The following is a 23,557-nucleotide window of genomic DNA, read 5'->3' on the forward strand; positions in this document are numbered from 1 at the left end:
CTGCCACCACCACCACTGCTCTCTTGAGATCTCCCATCGCACTGCCGGCTGGCCGGACAACCGAACAGAGCTGGAATTGGCTTTGATCAGCTCTTCTAGAGTCTGGGTTCACAATTCTGTGGTGTGGCATATTGCATGTTATTCACACAGGAACTGCACCGCATTCCTGTGCAAATCACATGCGAATTCTGTGCGCTACAATTTGAGGCAAAAAGGTATAGGACCCTTTTTTTGGTCGGCACCAGAATCAGATCTCATGTGTACTCGCACCCATGTAATCTGATTCTGCACATAGCACTGCGTGTTGCTAACCGATCTCGGGGTGTTGTTAAATTGACATACACACCCGTAGCGGTTTGCATAAACAGGGTGCGATTGTCATGCAGTGAGGAATTCACACAGAAACCGTTGCGAATTCTGCACTGCATCAGTGTGAACCCAGGCTTATTGTAAGCCGATGACCTGACATCACTTCCGGTTTACTCGGAAACTTTTTGCACCACTTTAAAAAATCTGAAAGCATTCAAAAACACTGATCTTGATGTTTTGAATGCTTTCAAGCGCAGATGAGGGATTTGGGGGTCTCATGGACCCCAGATCCCTCTATAAAAATTCCTGTCACATGTTTATTGCTGTCACAGGATGTTTACATTCTTTGTGACAGCAATAAAAGTGATCCAAAAAAAATTAAAGTGACAGTGTAAAAAAAAATTAGAAATAAAAATAATTAAAACATTTTTTTAAAAATTAAAGGGCCCTGGCACCCCCGTGTTTGCGTTTAAAGGCGAACATGTCAGTCCCAAACTCATGCAAACAGCAATCGTTCCACACATGTGAGGTATTGCCGTGATCATCAGATCATGGCCAGTAATTCTAGCACTAGACGTCCTCTGTAAATCTAAAGTGGTAACATGTAAAGGCTTTTAAAGCCTCGCCTGTGAATAGTAACATTTCTGCAGTTTGTCCCTGTTGCACGGGTGTGTGCAATTTTAAAGCTTGACATATTTGGTATCTATTCACTCAGTGTAAAATTGGGTTATGTATAGTGTTTTTTTGCAATAAAAGTCAAAAAGTGTATTTTCTCCCAAAATTGTGTTTGAAAACCGCTGCGCAAATATCGTGTGACATGAAAAAGTTTAAAAACCACTCAATTATTCTCTAGGGCGTCAGCTTTAAAAATATATATAATGTTTGGAGACTCTAAGACATTTTCTAGCAAAAAATATTGCTTTTAAATTTTAAACAAAAAGTGTCAGAAATGGCTTGGGACCAAAGTGGTGTAAAGTTCAAAAATGAATTGTTTTATCTTTGCTCTAAATTAATAACAGATTAGGGTTAGCATTTATCATTTTCTATGAGGATATTGCATAAGAATGCACAAGCATATAATTGTGGGATAAATCTGCCTATGCACAGGATATAAGGTGTACTTTTTCAAATCAGTGGACAACCATGCAAGATCAATTATCATACTGATCATATGCTATTATGTGGTTAATAATCACATTTTGCTGCTAAGTTTTTACGTATCCAGTGGTATCCAGAAAAATAAAGTAATAGGTACAGTTCAAATTAAATATATTATTGTCCTCTTAAGACTCCCAAATACACTAGAGCCCTGGTGCCCAACTGTGGCACTTTGGTATTTATTGTATGGCCCGCAGAAAGGTCCATGCAGAAAGTAGGCTGTATTTTGATTCTCATTCAACCCAGTGAAGGAAAAATATTCTTTAGATTGGCTTCTAATAGTTAAATTGTGTCATTTGTTCATTTATTTACTCTCTTTTGTGCTGTCCATTGTGTTTCCTTTTTTTTCTGTTTTTTTTTAACCGCTTGCCTACTGGGCACTTATATTCCCTTTGTGCCCAGGCCAATTTTCAGCTTTCACTGTCGCACTTTGAATGACAATTGCAGCACTGTACTCATATGACATTTTTATAATTTTTTTCTCACAAATAGAGCTTTCTTTTGGTGATATTTAATCGCCACTGGATGTTTTATTTTTTGAACTATAAACAAAAAATAGCATAAAATTTGAAAAAAAAAAGTTTTTCTTTGTTTCTATTAGAAAATTTTGCAAACAGGTAATTTTTCTCCTTCACTAATGTGTGATGATTAGGCTGCACTGATAGGCAACATTGATGGGCACTGATAGGCAGCACTGATGAGCTGGCACTGATGAGGCAGCACTGATGATGCTGCACTGATATGTACCAAGGATGGGCACTGATAGGCGGCACTGACTGATGGCACTGCTGGGCACTGATGGGTGGCTCTGATGGGGGGCACTGCTGGGCACTGGTGGGTGGCACTGATGGGCAAAGGTGGGTGGCACTGCTGGGCACTGATCATCAGGGCACTGATCATAAGTGTTGATCTGTTCTCTGACAATTGCCGGTTATCTGCAGTATTTTCTTCACGCTGTGACAGCATGAGGAAAGTGCAGCCGATAACTGGCAACTGTATTTTCATTGTGATCTGCTTTGTCATTGAACACAGCTGATCACGTGGTAAAAGGCCGCTGTGATTGGCCTTTTATCACATCATGTGATCAACTGTGTCTGTAGGACACAGTAATCATGGAGATCGCCATGTGCACACCGCTGGGGGCGTGCGGGAGGGTGTCATATGACGCCCTCTCAGAACTGGACAACCGCATTTGTAGCCGTCATTTGGCTATAGCATGGTTGCCAAGTGGTTAATGAGCATAAATGTGGGAGTTTGATTGTAAAATGAATAGCAATAGTAGTGATCTAGTAACCTTTCTCTAGTCTATGTCACATGAAGCACATTTGCAGTCTATGACCATCTCCTGTAGCATGTCCACAGTCTTTGACCATCTCTTGCGGAACATCTGTAGTCTCTGACATTACATTTACTGAATATTATGCGTGGCCCTTTTTTACTTCAGGTGCCACAATTGACGCCTTTCTGTTATATTAAGTGGACCCCCACTGCACTAGAGGGTTTGGTTATGCTGCTATCCAAAACATGGCTCAGCTGTCACTTAAACATAAACATCAATGCTGGGATCAATATTCCCATGAAAACGAGGAGGGAGCATGAAGGGACTAATGGGGTTAGAATAGGGTTTTTTAACTATCTGATTGACATTCCTCAAAAATGCACGTCTCATCACAAACAGATGGAATCACCACCCAATCCAGACAAAATCAGTTGATTGTTATTTCTCTACAAGCAGCTGGACACCCACACTCGGATGTCTATGATAAAACTGACCTGCACTACATGGAGGTAGCAGTTAGCATTCACTTTAATTTTTGCTGTAAAAGAAAATGTAATGGGTTTAATATACTAAGTGATAGAGGAAGCCTTTGATACGGCAATCATGTAAAATTAAAAAAAAAAGTTTTAATCTCTCCTGATTGAAGTAACCACAGCTGCACCTTACTCACAAACTAAAATTACCATTCTCTTCTTAACCACTTCAAATCCAGACTGTTTCACCCCCTTCCAATCCAGTCCATTTTTCACATTTCAGCACTGTCACACTTTGAATGACAATAACTCAGCCATGCAACGCTGTATCCAAAGGAATTTTATATAATTTCTTTGTGACAGATAGAGCTTTCTTTTGGTAGTATTTAAGCACCACTGGGTTTTTTATCACAAAGAAAAAAAGTAGGAAACTTGAAAATAAAACACATTTTTCTTAGTTTCTGTTAAAAAATTTAGCAAATTGTCCTCATAAATTTAGGCAAAAATGTATTCTGCTACATTTCTTTGCTGAAAAAAAAAACAAATTGGTGTAAATTATTTAGTCCGCTTGAAAGTGATACAGTATACAAACTATGGTATATATATGTAAAAATTGATCCGTCCTGATGTTCTGACTGCTTATCTCATTTCTTGAGGCCCTAAAATCTAAGGTCAGTACAAATACCCCCCAAATGACCCCTTTTTGGAAAGTAGACAGTTTGAAGTATTTAGTCAGAGGCACGGAGAGTTTTGAAGTTGTATTTGTTTGTCAACTTTTTTGGAAAATTGAAAGTGAATACAATTAGTTTTTTTTCACCAGGTGTCATTTTAGCAAGTTAAATGTCACACACAGCATAGACATACTTATAATTACACCCCAGAACACATTTGCTACCTGATTATGGTAATACCATATGTGTAAGACTTTTCTGCAGCCTAGCCACAGACAGTCCCAAATCCAAAAAAATACCTTAAGGATTTCTAGCGGCATAAATTAGATTAGTGGAAACACCCACACAATGACCATATAGGAGGCATAGTGAGTCTTTTGGAAATTTTTTACACACAGTTGCCAATCATTAAGATATTTCTCACACACAGCATACATACTTACACCAGAGAACACATTTTGCTATTCTTGCTGAGCATGGGGACACTACATATGTAAGACCATTTCAATGTTTGGACTGCCTATGTACCTAACGTTGCTTCCTGTGTATCACAAAAATCAACCAACACTACATAGAAAACGATACTCTGTAATGGTTGCTTCTGTACAAGTGGTCAAGGAGAATAATTTAGTGTAGCTTCAAATACAGCAGTCTTCATTCCAACAAGCCAAGCAAGCTTAACCTAGTTGTACGTGGCTTACCCCATAGCACAATGCTGTGATCACTGGCCAGGAAGTAAAGGAGGCTCAGCAAAGGCTGAACAAAATACAGTAGTTCCTGTGATTCCAGTTTTGCAGTTGTCTGCAGAGGATGGGTGGGACTGGTGTTTCACAGGAACATAGTCAGTGGGACATGCAGATGGGTCAGTACAAGTGGCAGGCATAGACGTGATCAGCAAACATGCAAAGGATTGGTCAATGCAGCAAGCAGAAACATGGTTGATATACAAGCCGGGATCAGTTCAGGCAGACAACAACGATGTGGTCAGTATGCAGGTAAAGGATCAGTCCCAACCGACAGGCAAAAACGTGGTCAATTAACAGGCCAGGGTCAGTTCAGGTTACTCTGATCTGTCATGCTCAGTAACTTTTTTTGGACTCGGAGTTCAGGCTCTGGTGATGCTGTACTGCTGTGTATTTTTCTGATTTGAATGTGGCTACCGAATTTTTCACATCTAAGAATTGATATATGTTTACATTTCATATTCATTTCCAAATTTGAATCAAATTTTGTTATTTTGGATGAATATTATTTCATTATTTCGGAGGATTCCTTTACATTTGTTACTATTGTGATCCGGAATTCAGATACATCTGAATTTCTGAATAATGAAAAATTCATCCAAATTTCACTTAGTAACGAAATGAATTGTACATGTCTAACAACACTGTTACTGGCTTGAACGGCTCTGCTAAGTAGTGATCAGAACAGCATTTCTGGCTTCACTGACTATGTTGACAATGGTACTGGTGTGGCGGTGAACAGGACACTGGTGCTGGTGTATATTGGTGTCAGTGCAATCAGGGACAATGACTTTGTTTACGCTGGCACTAGTTTGGGGGGATCAGGACATTGATGCTGGCTTGAATGACTGCTGACATTGGCATGACTAGCGATCAAAACAGTATTGCTGGCTGCACTGTCTCTTGATAATGGCACTAGTGTGGAAGTGATCAGGACACTGCTATAGCCGTGATCAGAACACTTGTATGGAGGTGATCAGGACAATGATATGGTGGTGATCAGGACACTGGTGCTGGTGTGTATTGGTCTGTCATCACTGCAGTCAGAAACGCTGGTGGCAGTGGTCTGGTGACACTGGTTAGTGTAGCTAGTGAAAAGGTACAGTGTTACTGGCAGCACTGTTGACACTGAAAGTTTGAAAGGTGACAGGTGGCTGGCTGCACTGTTTATGTACATTATACTGGGAGCCTAGTGATCAGGGACACTGTAAGCTGGCTGGCACTGGTGTGTTTGTAAATATTGTGTGACAGACTGATAACACTCACAGTATGCTGTAATGGTTCTTTTTCCGCTCACAGATGATCTTGGGAGGAGGATAGATAACTGATGTTTACTTTCACTTTCTTTGTTTATACATTTGATTGCTCTGAGTGATCACATGGCAAAGGACCAATCTCACTAGTCCTGTACTGGTCATGTGATCTGCTCTGTCTGAAGGACACAGCGATCGCTGGGCTCATGGATGCGCGCTTTTGGAGCACAAGCCATTGATTTCTATGACGTATGGATACGTCCACCCTCATCGGTAATGCTCCCATGCAACTATATATATATATATATATATATATACATATATATATATATATACAGTCATGGCCGAAATTGTTGGCACCCTTGATATTTCTCCAGGAAATCATGTATTTCTCACGAAACGTATTGCATTAACACATGTTTTGCTATACACATGTTTATTCCCTTTGTGTGTATTGGGACAAAACAAAAAAAGGGAGGAAAGAAAGCAAATTCGACATAATGTCACACAAACCTCCAAAAATGGGCTGGACAAAAGTATTGGCACCCTTTCACAACTGCGGATAAATAAGAATGTTACAAGCATGTGATGCTCCTGTAAACTCACCTGGGGCAAGTAACAGGTGTGGGCAATATAGAAATCACACCTGAAAGCAGATAAAAAGGAGAGACGTTCACTTAACCTTTGCATTGTGTGTCTGTCTGTGCCACACTAAGCATGGACAACAGAAAGAGGAGACGAGAACTGTCTGAGGACCTGAGAACCAAAATTGTGGCAAAATATCAACAATCTCAAGGTTACAAGTCCATCTCCAGAGAACTAGATTTGCCTTTGTCCACAGTGCGCAACATTATCAAGAAGTTTGCAACCCATGGCACTGTAGCTAATCTCCCTGGTCGTGGACGGATGAGGAAAATTGATGAAAGATTGCAACGCAGAATAGTCCGGATGGTGGATAAGCAGCCCCAAACATGTTCCAAAGACATTCAAGCTGTCCTGCAGGCTCAGGGAGCATCAGTGTCAGCGCGAACTATCCGTCGACATTTAAATGAAATGAAACGCTATGGCAGGAGACCCAGGAGGACCCCACTGCTGACACAGAGACATAAAAAAGCAAGACTACAGTTTGCCAAAATGTACTTGAGTAAGCCAAAAGCCTTCTGGGAAAACGTCTTGTGGACAGATGAGACCAAGATAGAGCTTTTCGGTAAAGCACATCATTCTACTGTTTACCGAAAACGGAATGAGGCCTACAAAGAACAAAACACAGTACCTACGGTAAAATATGGTGGAGGTTCAATGATGTTTTGGGGTTGTTTTGCTGCCTCTGGCACTGGGTGCCTTGACTGTGTGCAAGGCATCATGAAATCTGAGGATTACCAAAGGATTTTGGGTCGCACTGTAGGGCCCAGTGTCAGAAAGCTGGGTTTGCGTCCAAGATCCTGGGTCTTCCAGCAGGACAATGACCCCAAACATACGTCAAAAAGCACTCAGAAATGGATGGCAAAGAAGCGCTGGAGAGTTCTGAAGTGGCCAGCAATGAGCCCAGATCTAAATCCCATTGAACACCTGTGGAGAGATCTTAAAATTGCTGTTGGGAAAAGGTGTCCTTCCAATAAGAGAGACCTGGAGCTGTTTGCAAAGGAAGAGTGGTCCAAAATTCCGGGTGAGAGGTGTCAGAAGCTTATTGATGGTTATAGGAAGCGACTGATTTCAGTTATGTTTTCCAAAGGGTGTGCAACCAAATATTAAGTTAAGGGTGCCAATACTTTTGTCCAGCCCATTTTTGGGGTTTTGTGTGACATTATGTCATATTTGCTTTTCTGCCTCTGTTTTATATTTGTTCCAATACATACAAAGGGAATAAACATGTGTATAGCAAAACATGTGTTAATGCAATACCTTTTTTGTGTGAAATACTTGATTTTCAGGAAAAATATCAAGGGTGCCAACAATTTCGGCCATGACTGTATATTGCCAAAGATATTGGGACACCCCTCTAAATTCTTGGATTCCGGAGTCACCTCCATGGCCACAGGTGTATAAAATCAAGCACCTAGGCACACAGACTGCTTCTACAAACATTTCTGAAAGAATGGATCCCTCTCAGGAGCTCAGTGAATTCCATCTGTATAATTTCCTTGCTACTAAATATTCCACTGTCAACTGGTAGTGGTATTATAACAAAGTGGAAGCAACTGGGAACAACAGCAACTCAGCCTGCAAGTGATAGGCCACGTAAAATGACAGAGTGGGGTCAGCGCATGCTGAAACGCACAGTGCACAGAAGTAGCCAGTTATCTGCAGAGTCAATAGCTTGTGTGGCATTCAGATTAACATAACAACAGTGCACAGAGAGCTTCATGGAATAGGTTTCCATGGACGAGCAGCTGCATCCAAGCCCTACATCACCAAGTGCAATGCAAAGCGATGGATGCAGTGGCGTAAAGCACGCTGCCACTGGACTCTAGAGTGTTCTTTGGAGTGACGAAACATGCTTCTCTGTCTGGCAGTCCAATGGACATGTCTGTGTTTGGCCTTTGCCAGGAGAACAGTACTTGTCTGACTGCATTGTGCCAAGTGTAAAGTTTGGTGGAGGGGGGATTATGGTGTGGGGTTGTTTTTCAGAGTTGGGCTTGGCCCCTTAGTTCCAGTGAAGGGAACTCTTAAGGCATCAGCATACCAAGACATTTTGGACAATTTCATGCTTTCAACTTTGTGGGAACAGTTTGGGGATGGCCCCTTCCTGTTCCAACATGACTGCGCACCAGTGCACAAAGCAAAGTCTATAAAGACATGAATGAGTGAGTTTGGGATGGAGGAACTTGACTGGTCTGCACCTGACATCAACTCCATAGAACACCTTTGCAATGAATTAGAGCGGAGACCACAAGCCAGTCTGATCTCATATATGCGCTTCTGGAAGAATGGTCAAACATTCCCATAGACGCACTCCTAAACCTTGTGGACAGCCTTCCGAGAAGAGTTGAAGCTGTTATAGCTGCAAAGGGTGGGCCAACTCAATATTGAACCCTACGGACTAAGACTGGGATGCCATTAAAGTTCATGTGCGTGTAAAGGCAGGTGTCCCAATACTTTTGGCAATATAGTGTATATGTACATTGTTCAAACAGATAGCAGTTAAAGGGCATTTCCACTTTTGCAGCCAAATTGGGATAACTCCTACTTGATATTTGGGATCACTAAAATCTCAAACATGAAGCAATGACAGACTGGGGCGGAGCCTAAACATGGCGGCGTAGGAGAACACGATGTGAGTGCTCTCCGGTAACCTCCATACTGGCCACCCTGAGAACCCTCCCGGCACGGTGTGTGGAGCCCTACCTGGGTGAGGAGGTACTCTGACGGGAGATGCCGATGCCGTGAGAGGGGAAGGAGAGAGCGGGCGCCGAGCTCCAGGAGACGATTCCGCTGCGGCAAGCTGAGAATTAGCAGCAGGGTTGCCGAAGTGACGGAGCGGCGCGGCGTGACCATGTGGTCGGCCACAAAGGAGCACTGGCCGGCGCCCAGAGAGGAGAGGGAGATGCCGGTTCAATCCCTAACCCCTCGCACAGCAGAGCCAGCGGTCGGACATCCATCTGCAGAGGGCCACAAGAGACCCTGAAGAAATCCCCCTGGGACACAATCCGGGAGAGAAAAGCGGACAGCTGTGGACTTGGGCCGGCTCACAGGGGAATTGAATGAACGAGGGTGAGTGGAGACGACCCAGGATAATAGTAAATTTTAAATGTATAGTGTCTTGGATTGTGGGAAGTAAATCTAAACTGTCTGTAAAAGAGGGATGGGGGATTCCCAGGGGGTCTTGAGTGTGGAAGAGGGAAGGAGAAGGAAAGAGAAAGAAAAGGTTAAATGGCTGTAGAAGAGACGAGGGAAAAGAAGTGTTAGATTGACAAAGATCTGATCAATACCGATACCCTAACATATATCCTAAAGTCTCCCTCTGGGTTGGTTAAAGAGAATAGCCTACACAGAAGATATGAAGAATAAAAGCGCTAAAGGAAGTGGGCTTAAAGGGTCCCAGACGGGTATGATTAAAAAATATATACGTCCCAGGGGAATGCGACTCCAGAAAGGTCCCATGGTGACAGTGAAAAAGGGGAAATGGAAACTAGCATGGAAAAGAGCCTTAGAGTATCATTGGCTCTGAATAGTAGCAGCCAACAAATAACAGAAAAATTAGAGAGGAAAGATCCTGAAAACGATTTACAAGTACCGAATAAAAGAGAAATGGCAGAAATGTTTAAATCTGGAAAAAGCTTTAAAGCAAGAAATGACAAGTATACGGCAGGACCTAGGGCATTTGTTACTGAGAATGGAAGAAACGGAGGGAAAAGTAAAAAAACATACCCAAAACATCTCAGATTTAGAAAAAAGGACTACTATGATTAGGAACTCGCAGAAAAAATTACTGTATAAGATGGAAGTACAAGAGAACAGAAATAGGAGAAGCAACCTGAGGATACGAGGAATCCCAGAAATCTTTAAAGGGGGAGAACTGCAAGAAATAGTTTGTAAAATTTTAAACTCCATTATGGACAGACCTGAAACAGAGTTAATCAAACTGGATGGAGTATATAGAACAGGAAAGCTTCACCAAGGAAATGAGAAGGAAAAACCAAGAGATGTGGTTGCTCAGTTGAACAAGTATGGGGATAAGGAAGAGATTTGGAGAAGGATTAAAGGAAGAACAATTATTAAGTATGGAGAAATAAACATTCAGATTTTTGCGGACTTATCGTATGAGACTCTGTGATGAAGGAGATCCTTGAAACCCCTGTTAGAGCAGATGAGAGAACAGAATGTACACTATAGATGGGGCAACCCAGAGTGTTTAATCGGATGGAAGAATGGTGTTACAGCTTATTTGAGATTTCCAGAAGACTTGAGAGACTTTTGTGATATACTGGAATTGCATAGAACAGTGATTACTGGGTGGGAAGAAGAGGGAGAAATAAGTATGGGGGGAAAGGAGGATTGGCAGACTGTTGGAGGGGGGAGGTAGGGAGAAGATAGAGGGGAGTGTTTTTTTTTTTTTTATATCTCTCTGTCTCCTCTCTACTTTTTCCTCCTTATGGTGTTTCTTTTGGAGATCCGGGTTTTTTTTTGTTTTTTTGTTTTTTTTTCTTCTCTTTCTCAAACGCACCATGAAAGTTAAAGTTAACAGAAATAAACAGATAGATGGAGGGTAATTGGGAGGGGGGGGTGGAGGGAGGGAGAGCCGTACAATGGAGGAGTTCAACCCCAAGGTTTAAATCAATGGTGGGTATAGACCCACAAATGATTAATAGGCAACTTAGAGGCCTAAAAATGGGTTGGGTAGAAAAAAGAGGGCTATTGGGTGGGGAGGGGAGGGGGATGGGAGGGAAGTAACAGGGGAGGGTGGGTGGGAGGGAAAGGGGAGAGGGTATTAAAGTTAACACTCTGCATAAGGAAGGGAAGCACAAGGAAATTGAGGCTGGAAAAGAGGAAATTGAGGAAAAAAAAAAGAGATACAAGAAGTTTGGAAGATCTACGGTTTATAACATATAATGTAAATGGGTTGAATTGTCATGGGAAAAAATTTAAGCTATTCAAGGAGTTGCAACATAGAGAAGCTTCTGTGGTCTTTTTGCAGGAGACACATCTTGAGATTAAGTCAAATATTAAGTTGAATTCTAGAAACTATCCAACATGGTTTTACGCAGATTCCCCAATTAAGAGAGCTAAGGGAGTAGCAATAGGGTTTGCAAAAAACATAAGGCTTGAGCTGGAGGAAAGAGAAATAGACCCTGAGGGGAGATTTTTCTTTTTGAGAGGCAGGTTGCAAGAAATGGAATGTACAATTGCAAATATTTATTGCCCAAATAAAAGACCAGAGTTATATTTGAAGGGTGTCTTGAGGAAATTGAAGGCCTTCAAAAAGGGGTGCTTGATTGTGGCAGGGGACTTGAATTTCTGTATGGATCCACAAATGGATATGGCCTCTTCTGCGCAGAGAGAGGGAGGTAGGTCTCTGAGAACTTTAAAGAAAATGATGCATGAGTGCCAATTGGTGGATATTTGGAGAATAATACATGGAAAAGAGAGAGACTATACCTTCTTCTCTAATGCACATGAGATGTACTCGAGACTGGACTATATACTGGTGGACCATCAACTTATTGAGATGGTGGCTAAAGTAGAGATAGAGGCAATGTCTCTCTCAGACCATGCCCCTGTTACATTGAAATTAGGATCGGGGAGGCGGTTGACAGGTGGTATAGGATGGAATTTGAATGAGGCTCTTCTCCTGGATCAGGAGATTGATCAGAAGATCAGGGAAGAGACTGAAAGATTTTTTCAGGAGAATGAGACAGGGGAAGTGTCGGTGGCTACAGTATGGGAGTCCCACAAAGCCTACATAAGAGGTATTTTGATTGCGTCCAGGGCAAAAAAGAAAAGGGAAAGAAGAGAGAAACTTACTGGGCTGTTAAAAGAAATATTTGACCTGGAGCAGATACATAAAAATAGAATAACAAAAGAGACAAGACAGAAGGTAAAAAAAAGAAAGAAGAACTAGAGATACTGATGGAAGAGGAGAGGAGAAGAGTTTTTAATAAAGTGGCAAGTGAGAGGTATAGATGGGGAGATAGACCAGGAAAATTTTTGATGAGAACCTTGAGGGAAAAGAAAAACAGGAATTATATAGAAAAAATAAAAAAACCCAAGGGAGAAATGGTTTATTCTACTAAAGAGATCACCAAGGTGTTCAAGGAATACTATAGCAAGCTGTATAATATTACTTCCCAGGATTTAGTAAATAAAAGTGGAAATGCGAGTAGAGTAAAAAGAATGGTATATTTAAAAAACGCAGGACTATCAAAGTTAAGTGAAGATCAATTGAATTCCCTTGATTTAGAAATTATGCAGGAGGAAATAAAAATAGCATTAAAAAGTACCATGACGGGAAAAGCCCAGGCCCAGATGGTTATACTGTGAGGTACTATAAAAAATATAGTGAATTGTTAATACCTAAACTGAAGAAATATATGAACGCCCTGGGTGGGGAGATGGAGATGAGGAGAGAATCTTTACAGGCCCATGTGGTGCTTATTCAAAAGGAAGGGAAGGATGCTTCTCAGTGCTCTAGCTATAGACCAATCTCACTTTTGAACATAAACACTAAGTTATATGCAAAGGTTTTAGCAAATAGGTTGAAAGATTGAATGCCAGAATGGATCCAGGGGGACCAGGTGGGGTTTGTACCAGGGAGGGAGGTTGGGAGACAATGGGTTGAAAACTGTGTTGATTATCCAGAAAGCTAGGAAGGGGAAAACTCCGGCGGTGGTACTTTCAATCGATGCTGAAAAGGCATTCGACAGAGTAGATTGGAGCTTCATGATGGATACTCTGTAGACTCTAGGATTGGGAGTTAGAATAAGAGAGTGGGTAGGAAAATTGTATAGAGAGCCCTCCGCAGTTATTTTGGTTAACGGAGAGAGGTCGGAACCTATTGGGATGTCAAATGGAACAAGACAGGGATGCCCACTGTCCCCATTGTTGTATGTATTGTCATTGGAACCTTTCCTGGCAACAATTAGGAAAAATATGGACATAAAAGGAATACAGATAGGAGGAATTGAACATAAAGTGGCAGCCTTTGCGGACGATCTGTTGGTCTATGTGGGAAATCCTAGGATAACACTCCCAAATCTAATGAAGAGCTTAAAGGATTATGGGGAGTTATCAAATTTGAAAATTAACCCAACAAAAACTGAGATCTTAAATGTAAACCTTCCAAATAGTGGAAAAGAAAAGATACAAAAAGAATTCCCTTTTATATGGAAAGATAGAGAGATAAAATATCTAGGGGTTAAACTCACTGCTTCATATACAAACTTGTATAAAGCAAACTATATCTCACTTTTCAATGAGATTAAGGAGGAACTAAAGAAATTGGGAGGAGGTAACCCGTCTTGGATAGGGCGCATAAATCTGATAAAAATGGTAATTGTACCTAAAATCCTATATAAATTCCAGATGATCCCAATTAAACTTCTGGAGGTTTTTTTTAAGGTAATTAAAAAGATGTTAACAAGATACATATGGAAAAGTAAAAAACCTAGAATATCTTATCATTTGTTGAGTAGAAATAAAGATAAGGGAGAATTGGGAGTGCCAGATTTTAAAAGGTATTATAAAGCAGTAGTTCTAGCAAGTCTGGACACACAATCCAGAGGAGAAAAAGTGGGTCAAGATTGAAAATGAATTAAGCAGAGTTAACTTGAGTAAAATCATATGGGTACCAGCACAATATAGAGGATTAAAAGATACTACGAGTATTTATACATTAAATGTTTTAAAGTTTTGGGATAAACTGCACAAGTTTATGAAATGGGATTTTAATTCACAATTAAACACGGAGTATTTCCCTCCAGGTAGGGAGGAAAGCACAGGAAAGTGGTTTAAAAAGGAGGATATTCAACTGAGAGATATTATGGAAGGGCAGGAATTGAGAACACTTAAGGAGTTGAAAAAGGACAAAAGGGAACTTTTCATTAAGATAGACGAGTGGAGATATCACCAATTAAAACACTTTGTCGGGAGTCTTCCGAAACCTTTGAGATTGAGAAAGGATTGGAATTTGTTTGAAAGGTTGTTGGAATCACGTGGAGATGGGAAACGGGGCACGACAAAAGTTTATAAGATTCTCACTGAGTTAGACACACACACAAAGCCAATGTATATAGTAAAATGGGAAAGGGATTTGGGAATAGAGATAGATGAAGACAAACAGAGAAAAATATATAGACTAACACATGAGAATGTAAGCATGAGAGAGGTGGAGGTAAACTATAAGTGTTTAACAAGATGGCACATTGCACCAAACGTTGAATATAAGGTGAGTGGGGAAAATAAACTAGAGTGTTGGCGGGGGTGTGGAAAGATAGGTACGTTATATTACATATGGTGGGAGTGCCCAAAGATTCAAGGTTATTGGGAGACAATGGTTCATTTAATTGGGATAATCTCTGGGATAAAGATAGGATTGGATCCAGAGTTGTGTCTATTACATAGTACAGAGTTATCAGTAAACAAATACAAGGATTCGGGTATATGGTACTATCTGAATGCGGCAAAGGGTCTGATACCTAAGTTTTGGCATAGTTTAGAGGTGCCGAGAGAAGAGAATTGGGTAGAAAGAGTGAACCAGATATGTAAGATGGAGAAACTGTATTATATGCAAGAAGACAAGATGGGATTATATTACAGGAGGTGGGGAAAATGGGAAGATTTTGTGCCCAAGGTGAAATATATGAAGCAGTAGAGAGGGATATGTGAAAATACCCCTTATTTAGGAAAAGAGGCAATGGAGAAATGCAGAGTGGGTGGTTTTATTATTGGGGGGGAGGGTGGTTTCGGGGTGGGGGGGTATTAGATATGTGGTGGGGGGTAATGGGAATAAAGATAGAAACGGATGTACCTGATGGTTTCGTATTTATATGAGAGTAATGATGAAATATGTATTTTATATGGAAAATTTATAAAAAAAAAACTCCTACTTGATATTTATCCCATTCACATAGCATAACCCTGTGTGTACTGTGTGGAGCAAATTTTAGGGTTGATTTGCTAAAGACAAATATACTGTTCAGTTTGTATGGGGATTTTCCCCAGAGCCTTAGTGAATGCGATGAAGCTTTGCTGACTTGCATTATCCAATCATGTTCAAGCAAAATCCTTGTAAATGATTGGGTATTCTTCGCAAGGTAAAATTCCACCACTTTCACTAAACTCTGAGGATTTCTTATGCAAAGTGCAGCTTCACTTGCAAAGTGAACAGCCTATTTTCCTTTAGTAAATCAACACTCTCATCTCATTAATTGTACTGGATTTGAATACACTCTGTTTTAGAAAAAGGTTAGACAGATAGATAGATAGATAGATAGATAGATAGATAGATAGATAGATAGATAGACAGATAGATAGATAGAGATAAATGCAATAGTGTTTGATTGTTATTGTTTCAATAGAGCTCAGTCCATCTTTCTCAAGATGCCTTGAGAAAAATGGACTGAGCACTTCTGAAATGTTGACAATATAATGTTAACACTGCAGGCGGGAGAAAGATTAATTTTTGATACATTCTTTTGGTTTCCATCTGGCCTCTATTTTACCAACCTGATAGGTAAAATGGTACTTCTGGCCAATGTTATTATTGGGAAAAAGATCAAAAGGCTGACGTTTTTTGCATGAAATGTGAAAACTTCAGTTATTTCTATAAGCATGTGCTTGCTGTTTGTTTAAGGGAAGATGCTGACTCTGCCTGGAGGTGGCAGGGCATAGTTTTAACATAAAGAGAGGTCATGGCTTCATGTACCGCTTGACCCCAAGATCCAAGTTGCTTCTGTGGGATGCAGGGATTGATTTAAAGACTAACATAGTCACTGAGCATCCAGGAGAGGTACACTTTAAGTACAGAAAAGCTAATATATACTGTATTGCGGATGTAATTGAATAGTATTGCAATTAGCTATACAATGCTTTGATACTATGTGAAAAATATGTTAGGTTTAGACATTAAATGATTGTCACTGGATTCAACAAGGTCACAGAGGATTACTATGTGCATGAGCCCTTTCATACTTCTGGGAAACAACCAATAGATTTCAAAGGGTAATTCAACCCTGAAAATCACTAGGAACCAGGGATGTTTGCATATATGCCTGCATGTCAGTGTCTGAAGACATTTTTCAGAATAATTCATAACAATTGACTAATATTTTTGACCAGCAGAAGTCTATGTAATGTGTAGGAATGGAAGCAAAGATCATAAAACCTGCAACAGTTTGAAAAAAAAGAGAGACTTTTTTTATGTAGCAAAGCTTTAAAATGTGGGATTGATTTATGGTTTTGTTAAGTGAAATAGCATTACTGGGTCTGGTGCCAGCTGAAGAGCCTAAACTGGTTAACAAGAGTAGAAATTTCCATCCATCTCTAAGTGTTCTTGTTAGATAGAAGTCCATCTAACGACTAGCTTCTCTTAAACAGGAATGATTAAACTTTTTAATTCAATCAGCACCTGCAGCCAATCGGCTGCAGCACTGATCAGTGTATTCTGACAGCAGAGGAGTCCCTTCTCTCAGAATACAATAGCACAGCAGGGAGGATCTCTTCATCCACCTTACATGTGTGGATAGGGTAATCTATTTGTGTTTTTTTTATTAGCTGTCTGACTGATCAAAAAAAAACAAAAAACGAGTCTCCTGTGGCCAGATTTATTGTAAAACCCAACAATTGTATAGATTGAGATTTGGGAAATTGGCAAGGTGGAAGAGCCATGGTCATGGACAGATCTGTTCTTCTGATGGTGTGAGAAATAAGGAAAGGTTTAAAGATTGATCTGTCTTTCTCTGTAATGTAGTGAGTAATGAAAAGGTCATCATCCAGCTACAAGTGGACATTGTATGCAGCATTTACCCCTACAAATTAAAGGATCTCCAGTCAATCTACATCTGTTGATAGATATTACATACTGACTTCTTTTCTTTGTATCTCTGGCACAGATCGAGTTGCACAAAATATCATAAAATCTCATCTGGAAACATGTCAATATACAGTGGATGAATTACATCAATTAGCATGGCAGACCCACAGTTATGAAGAGATCAAAGTATACCAGAGCAAGGTATAGTATATAATATTAAAACTGAAGGTTTTCGCATTCTGAAGCATGCAATGCCACCTGATGGTTGTTTACTACACCTTTAGCATTAATAAATGACCACCATATATTCTGATGAAATTGCCTACATTTTGATATATAAACCATACATAACACTAACAGTATTTTATAATATATTTTAATATTCTTAATACAGGATGCCAATAAATATTAATATGATGAATTTTACTCCAATTATGTAACAAGCACTGTTCTCGAAGGATTTATATTTAGTAAAGTACAATAAATTGATGTTTTCTGTTGTGCTACTTTGTGCTTTATGTGATGCATACATAAGAAAAAAAAAGATATGCCCTTATAGTCATTTTCAATGAGATTTCAATTTTCTGCAGTTTAGTTTAGCCTGATTTCAGCTACCTGAAATTACTTTGCTTTATATATTCCTTTGTCTATATTTTTGCTGTAAGAAGAAACTCAGAGCAGCCAATCACAATTCATCCTGCATTGATCACACAGCAGTGAACAGAAATCAGACTGACTGCTTTTTGGATATGAACACCCTGGTGCCCCTCAATCTGCATGTGTAAGAACCCTGGGTGACATCAAATTCTTCCAACATCATGACAATGCAGAACATTCATAATATATACAGTAGATAAACAATGTGCAGTATATTTGTTAACATTTAATTTACTTTTATTGCAAATACACACTGGGCACTATTTTTGCTAACATTTGATTTTATTGCAAATAACCACAGCAGCAGAATTCCACAGTCAGCAGAATTTATGTTGTGACTTGAAAAGCATGTATTTACTGAAACTTTGTTCCCTTTCTGTAAAGGTCAGTACAGTATGCTTCTTCTGTAGAATGCATTGCCTAGACTGAAATAGAAATCTGTACCTACTGGATCTGTAGGAAAGCAATCACCCCATTGGCCTGTGATCTGTTGTTTGAGAAATAGAGCGGTTTTATACGCCACCATTTAACTACAACAAAAAAAAATCACTAGCTAATACTGTTTCCTGTTTTTCCACTCTTTATTGTATAGTCTGTTAAAACATATCTGCAGAGTCTATTGTCATTACTATTTAAGAAGTCACATAATTTTGGAGACATTTGGTTTTATTTAACGAACCTAATGGGCAATGTGTGGTAATGCAACAACTAACCCATCTTAAGTTTTCAAATATCAGTATAAAGTGTATGTATAGCCAAAACCTTTTTTCAGCTTTGGTTAGAGAAGGGAAGGATTAGCCCCTTGTCAGACTTTATTGCTGTCTGTGTCCTGGGTAGGTTAGATCACCCTTGCTGTTTATCATGGTGATGGGGAAGTTATGGGAAATCCAACATTTTAAAGTTGTCACTAGAACAAAAATGAGGGTAAATATTTTTTTATTGTATTGTATTTGTAGAGATTTCCTCACTAAAAAAGTCTGACAGGTTATAAGTCTTTATTCAAAACTAAAAAAAGTTTTGATTACATATATTTTCTGACAGAAGTTCAGTCGCCAATCCATTCCTCCCATTCTCCTTGTCACTGCATGTATGGTGCATTCATAAAGTATTCAGATCCATTCACTTTTTCAATGTTGTTATGTTGCAGCCTGATACTACAGTTTTTAAATTCATTTTTTCCTCATTACTCTACACTCTACACTATGGTACTCCATAGTGAAAACATAATTTTAGAAATGTCTGTGAATATATTAAAAAGCAAAAACTGAAATATCAAGTGTACTTAAGTATTCAGGTTCTTTATGCAGTACTTTGTTGAAGCACCTTTGTCAGCAATTACAGCCTCGAGTTTTTTTGGCTATGTGCTTTGCACACGTGGATTGGATGATTTTCTGTCATTCTTCTTTACAAATCCTTTCAAGCTCAGTTGGGTTGAATGGGGATCCTTGGTGGACAGCCATTTTTCAGGTCTCTCCAGAGATGTTCAATAGGGTTTAAGTCAGGGTTTCTGACTGGGCCACTCCGGAACATTCAGAGAGTTGTCCCTAAGCCACTCCTGTGCTGTCTTGGCTGTGTGCTTAGGATCGTTGTCATGTTGGAAGGTGAACCTTCAGCCCAGTCTGAGGTCCAGTGTGCTGTGGAACAGGTTTCCATTGAGGATATCTCTGTGCTTTGCTCCATTCAGCTTTCCCTCAGCCCTTGCCAGTCTCCTAATCCCTGCTGCTGAAAAACACCCTCACGACATGATGCTGCCACCATCATGCTTCACTGTTGGAATGGTATTGGGCAGGTGATGAGTGGTGCCTGGTTTTCTTCAGACATAATGTTTAGAATTGAGGCCAAACAATTCAATCTTGGGTTCATCAGACCAAAGAATCTTGTTACTCACAGTCTGAAAGTTCTTCGGGGGCCTTTTGGCAAACTCCAAGCGGGCTTTCATGTGTTTTGCACTGAGGAGAGGCCATTTTGTAGTCTTCCCCAGATCTGTGCCTTGCAATACTCCTGTCTCTGAGCTCTGCAGGCAGTTTCTTTGACCTCATGGCTTTTGTTCTGATACAGTATGCATTGTCAGTTGTGAGGCCTTTTATAGAGAGGTGTGTTTCTTTCCAAATCATGTCCGATTAATTTAATTTTCCACAGGTGGACTCCAGTCAAGATGTAGACACATCTCAGCAATGATCAAGAGAAATGGGAGGCACCAGAGCTAAATGTCAAGTGTTGTTGCAAAGGATCTGAATACTTATGCCAATGTGATATTTCAGTTTTTCCTTTTTCATACATTTGCAAACATTTCTCATTATGGGGTACTAAGTGCAGATTAATGAGAAAAAAAAAAAATTTAAACAATTGTAGTATCAGGCTGCAACATAACAAAATTTAAACAAAACTGAAATAGTGAAGAGGTTCTGAATACTTAATGAATTCACTTTAAATGATTTTTAAAACAAAAGAACTACTACCTTCTAGGCCTGTGTTACATACAAGTTCATGAGAATGCAGAAACTGCTTGAAACAGGCTAAATACAGGTCAGGAGGAGGTCAACTGCAAGTCATATGCACCTGTCAGGGAATTTGGAATGACCTCAGGAACAGACCCTTAGGCATTTTCCACACTAGAAGAAAACTATTTTTCTATGCGCCCATTCATGCTGCAATCCAGCCCAGAGCTGCAGCACAATGAGCTGTGATAAAATTCAGACATTTAATGGAAGAGCACTGGATGTCACCGCACTGCTGTACCACCTTGGTTTAGTGTGCAGGCAGTGTAAACAGGCCTTTAAACTGATTCTAAAGTTGTAGCCAGGTCACTGCTTTGATCTTATTCTTGCTATTTCCTCTTGATGGGTGGACAGGGGCACTTAAAGCATCACTGAGGAGTGCCACTGAACAGGGAGCACATGTCCCAAAAGACATTGCGTATACTGTGACTTGAGGCTGTAATGATTCATAATTCTGCTAATAGCACTAGTTTGGTACTTAACATAAAGGTTCAATAATCATCTAATTGTGGTGGTTCAGTGTGAATAATTTTGATATCCCAGTTGGTGAATCACTGGGACATTAGCACAATTTATACAAATTAAGCAATAAATTAAGGTTATAGTGTTATTGTTATTATAACCATCATTGCTTAAAGATAATCGCCTATGGAAATTAGATAGCTCTTCTTTATTAAAGGAACACTGTAGTCAAAATTAAAAAATGAATCCCTAAAGGGAGCATAGGTTACCTGCTAAGTGCTTCACTTTTTCATTCAGGCATTGCCATAATGCTCCAGTCCACCTAGTTCCTTTAATTGGTAAGCTGGTGCTCCAAGAAACCCTGCCTGTGATACAGAAGAGGTATTCCTTAACACACCCACAGCAGGTTCTTCACACATACAGAATACCTGATGTAAAAAAAAAATAAAAAAAAAATTAAAATATATATATATATATATATATATATATATAAACATTGGTACTTAGATGTTTCTGACAACCATCAATCAAATTTTTACCTACCTTTGAATGCGACTGGATATACATTTGAGATTACCCTATTACAGTAGTTGGTCTTTACACAGAAGTCAGTTAAATGTAAATTGCATGGACTTTCGGTTTTATACACAGTTGTTCCCTAAAATTGCTCATTAATTTGTTAACATTTGGCAGACATCAAAGATAGATCAGTGATTTAGTGTTCAGCAGGTATGGTTCCACCATGTTATGTGCAGAGTTTGGTTGAATGAAGGGTTAGCGCACAGTAGAGATATAATTTAATTAAAGCCTAAGAGAAAAAGTAAAAGAACAGAAAAGTCAGCACAAGGGTTGCAACTTACAATCAAAAATATGTCCTTTGTGCTGATGCCTCTTCTTTTAGGATCCTCCTCTGTCCATACTCACCATTTCTGGTATGCATTTGGGGATGACACATGTTTTTATGTTTGTTGAAGGATGTGCTACAGCAAATGAAGTTTCATTGCGGGCTTCTTAAAAAAAATGGCACACAGACTTCAGCAAAGGCCATCTAGGGGACCATAGAGGTCTACTATGTATTTAAAGTGATTTGTATTACATCACTTCCTGGTTCAGAGCTGTAATTCCCTGGCTGCTGAAAAGCAGTTAATGGAGCTAATAAAAAAAAAAAAAAAAATGAAACGTAACAGCCTAGCAATCACTAGGGTTGTCCTGTTTGAATCACAACCACGGCACTACCTGTGTGCAATTTGCATGTTCCCCCTGTACCTGGGTGGGTTTCCTCCAGGTACTCTGGTTTCCTCACATACTCCAAAGACAATGCTGGTAGGTTACTTGGCTTGGACCTTAGATTGTAAGCTCCTTGAGGGCAGGGACTGATGTGAATGTAATATACAGTATATATGCAAAGTTGTGTGCAAAATTGACAGCACTTTCTAGGTACCTGTAATAAAATAAAAAACAACATATTCGCTGCACATTTTACATATTGCTGTACTCGATAGTGAGAGCAATAATTCAAGGGCCATTATACACAGGTAATTCTAGCCTGATTACCTGTAAAGGATTTTAAAGTGTCCCCTATGGACAATTTTGAGTACCAAAGTTTGCTGTTGTTTCACTCATGCATGCAAATTTAAAGCTTGGCATGTTGGGTATCTATTTACTCAACGTAAACTCATATTTTACACTTTACCAAATTTTGTGTTTGTGTACACTATAATTAAGTTTAGTGTATTTTTTACTGAAAATATGTGTCTGATACCATGAGACATAAAAAATTGCAACTACCATCATTTTATCCTCTGGGGTCGCTGTTTTCAGAAAATGTATAATGTTTTGGGGTTTAACTAATAAAGTAAATGGGCATTTAACATGTGTGCATTATTTACATGCAAGTGTAAAATAAAAATAACATCCCAGTCACAATTTAACAATTTATTTTTCCTGGCAAACAGTCAAATGGAAGAACATATTATCTAATGTATAGTTTCCATTTAAAAAGATAGTAATAAACTGAGGTTACCTGTACAGTAGCATATAGTACAATAATAGCTACTGATGGGTTTTTAAACTCTGAATTACTGTTAGCTATGCTACAAATAAGCACTTATGCACAAAATAAAGTGATAGACTTTATTATATTTTTGGGTACACTGTACATGCAAAATTGATCAGTTTAAAGTGAATCTGTCATTAAAATTTACACTACACATAACTCAGTAGGGTCAGTAAATGTCAATGTAATATTACAAAAAGTACCTCTTTTTTGCTATACATAAACAAGGAGGATTGTGGGTATGTTATGTCATTACAAACTAGCGAGAGTTAACACTGTCATGTAGATTTGCAGTGAAACAAGAGAAATACAAATATACTGCATTGCGCAATGCTACTAAATAGGTGGTGTGACATTCAATACACAGTCAGTGATCTTTCATTCACTGTATTTACAACTCAAACATTCTCTAAGGATTTACCTGCACATTCACTGAATTAAAGAACATTCACAAGTCAGGTCAGGAAATGCAAGAACTGTGAAAAGTTGGCCCTTTGGCAATCATTAGTGATGTAACTCTGAAATCCCATA

The 23,557-nt window shown here is 39.4% G+C and overlaps 1 protein-coding gene across 1 annotated transcript in view; it reads left to right on the forward strand.

Moving 5' to 3' along the window:
- RORB (RAR related orphan receptor B) overlaps positions 1–23,557 on the forward strand; it is a 321,322-nt gene that overhangs the window by 266,590 nt on the left and 31,175 nt on the right. The window contains exon 5 of the mRNA XM_089691078.1: positions 17,433–17,554. Within this exon, the coding sequence (XP_089547204.1) occupies positions 17,433–17,554 (122 nt within the window). The remainder of the gene's footprint in view (positions 1–17,432; positions 17,555–23,557) is intronic.

Source organism: Staurois parvus, unplaced genomic scaffold (assembly GCF_062004578.1).
Source record: "Staurois parvus isolate SC_StPar_1 unplaced genomic scaffold, SC_StPar_1.0 ptg000549l, whole genome shotgun sequence".
Taxonomy (NCBI): domain Eukaryota; kingdom Metazoa; phylum Chordata; class Amphibia; order Anura; family Ranidae; genus Staurois; species Staurois parvus.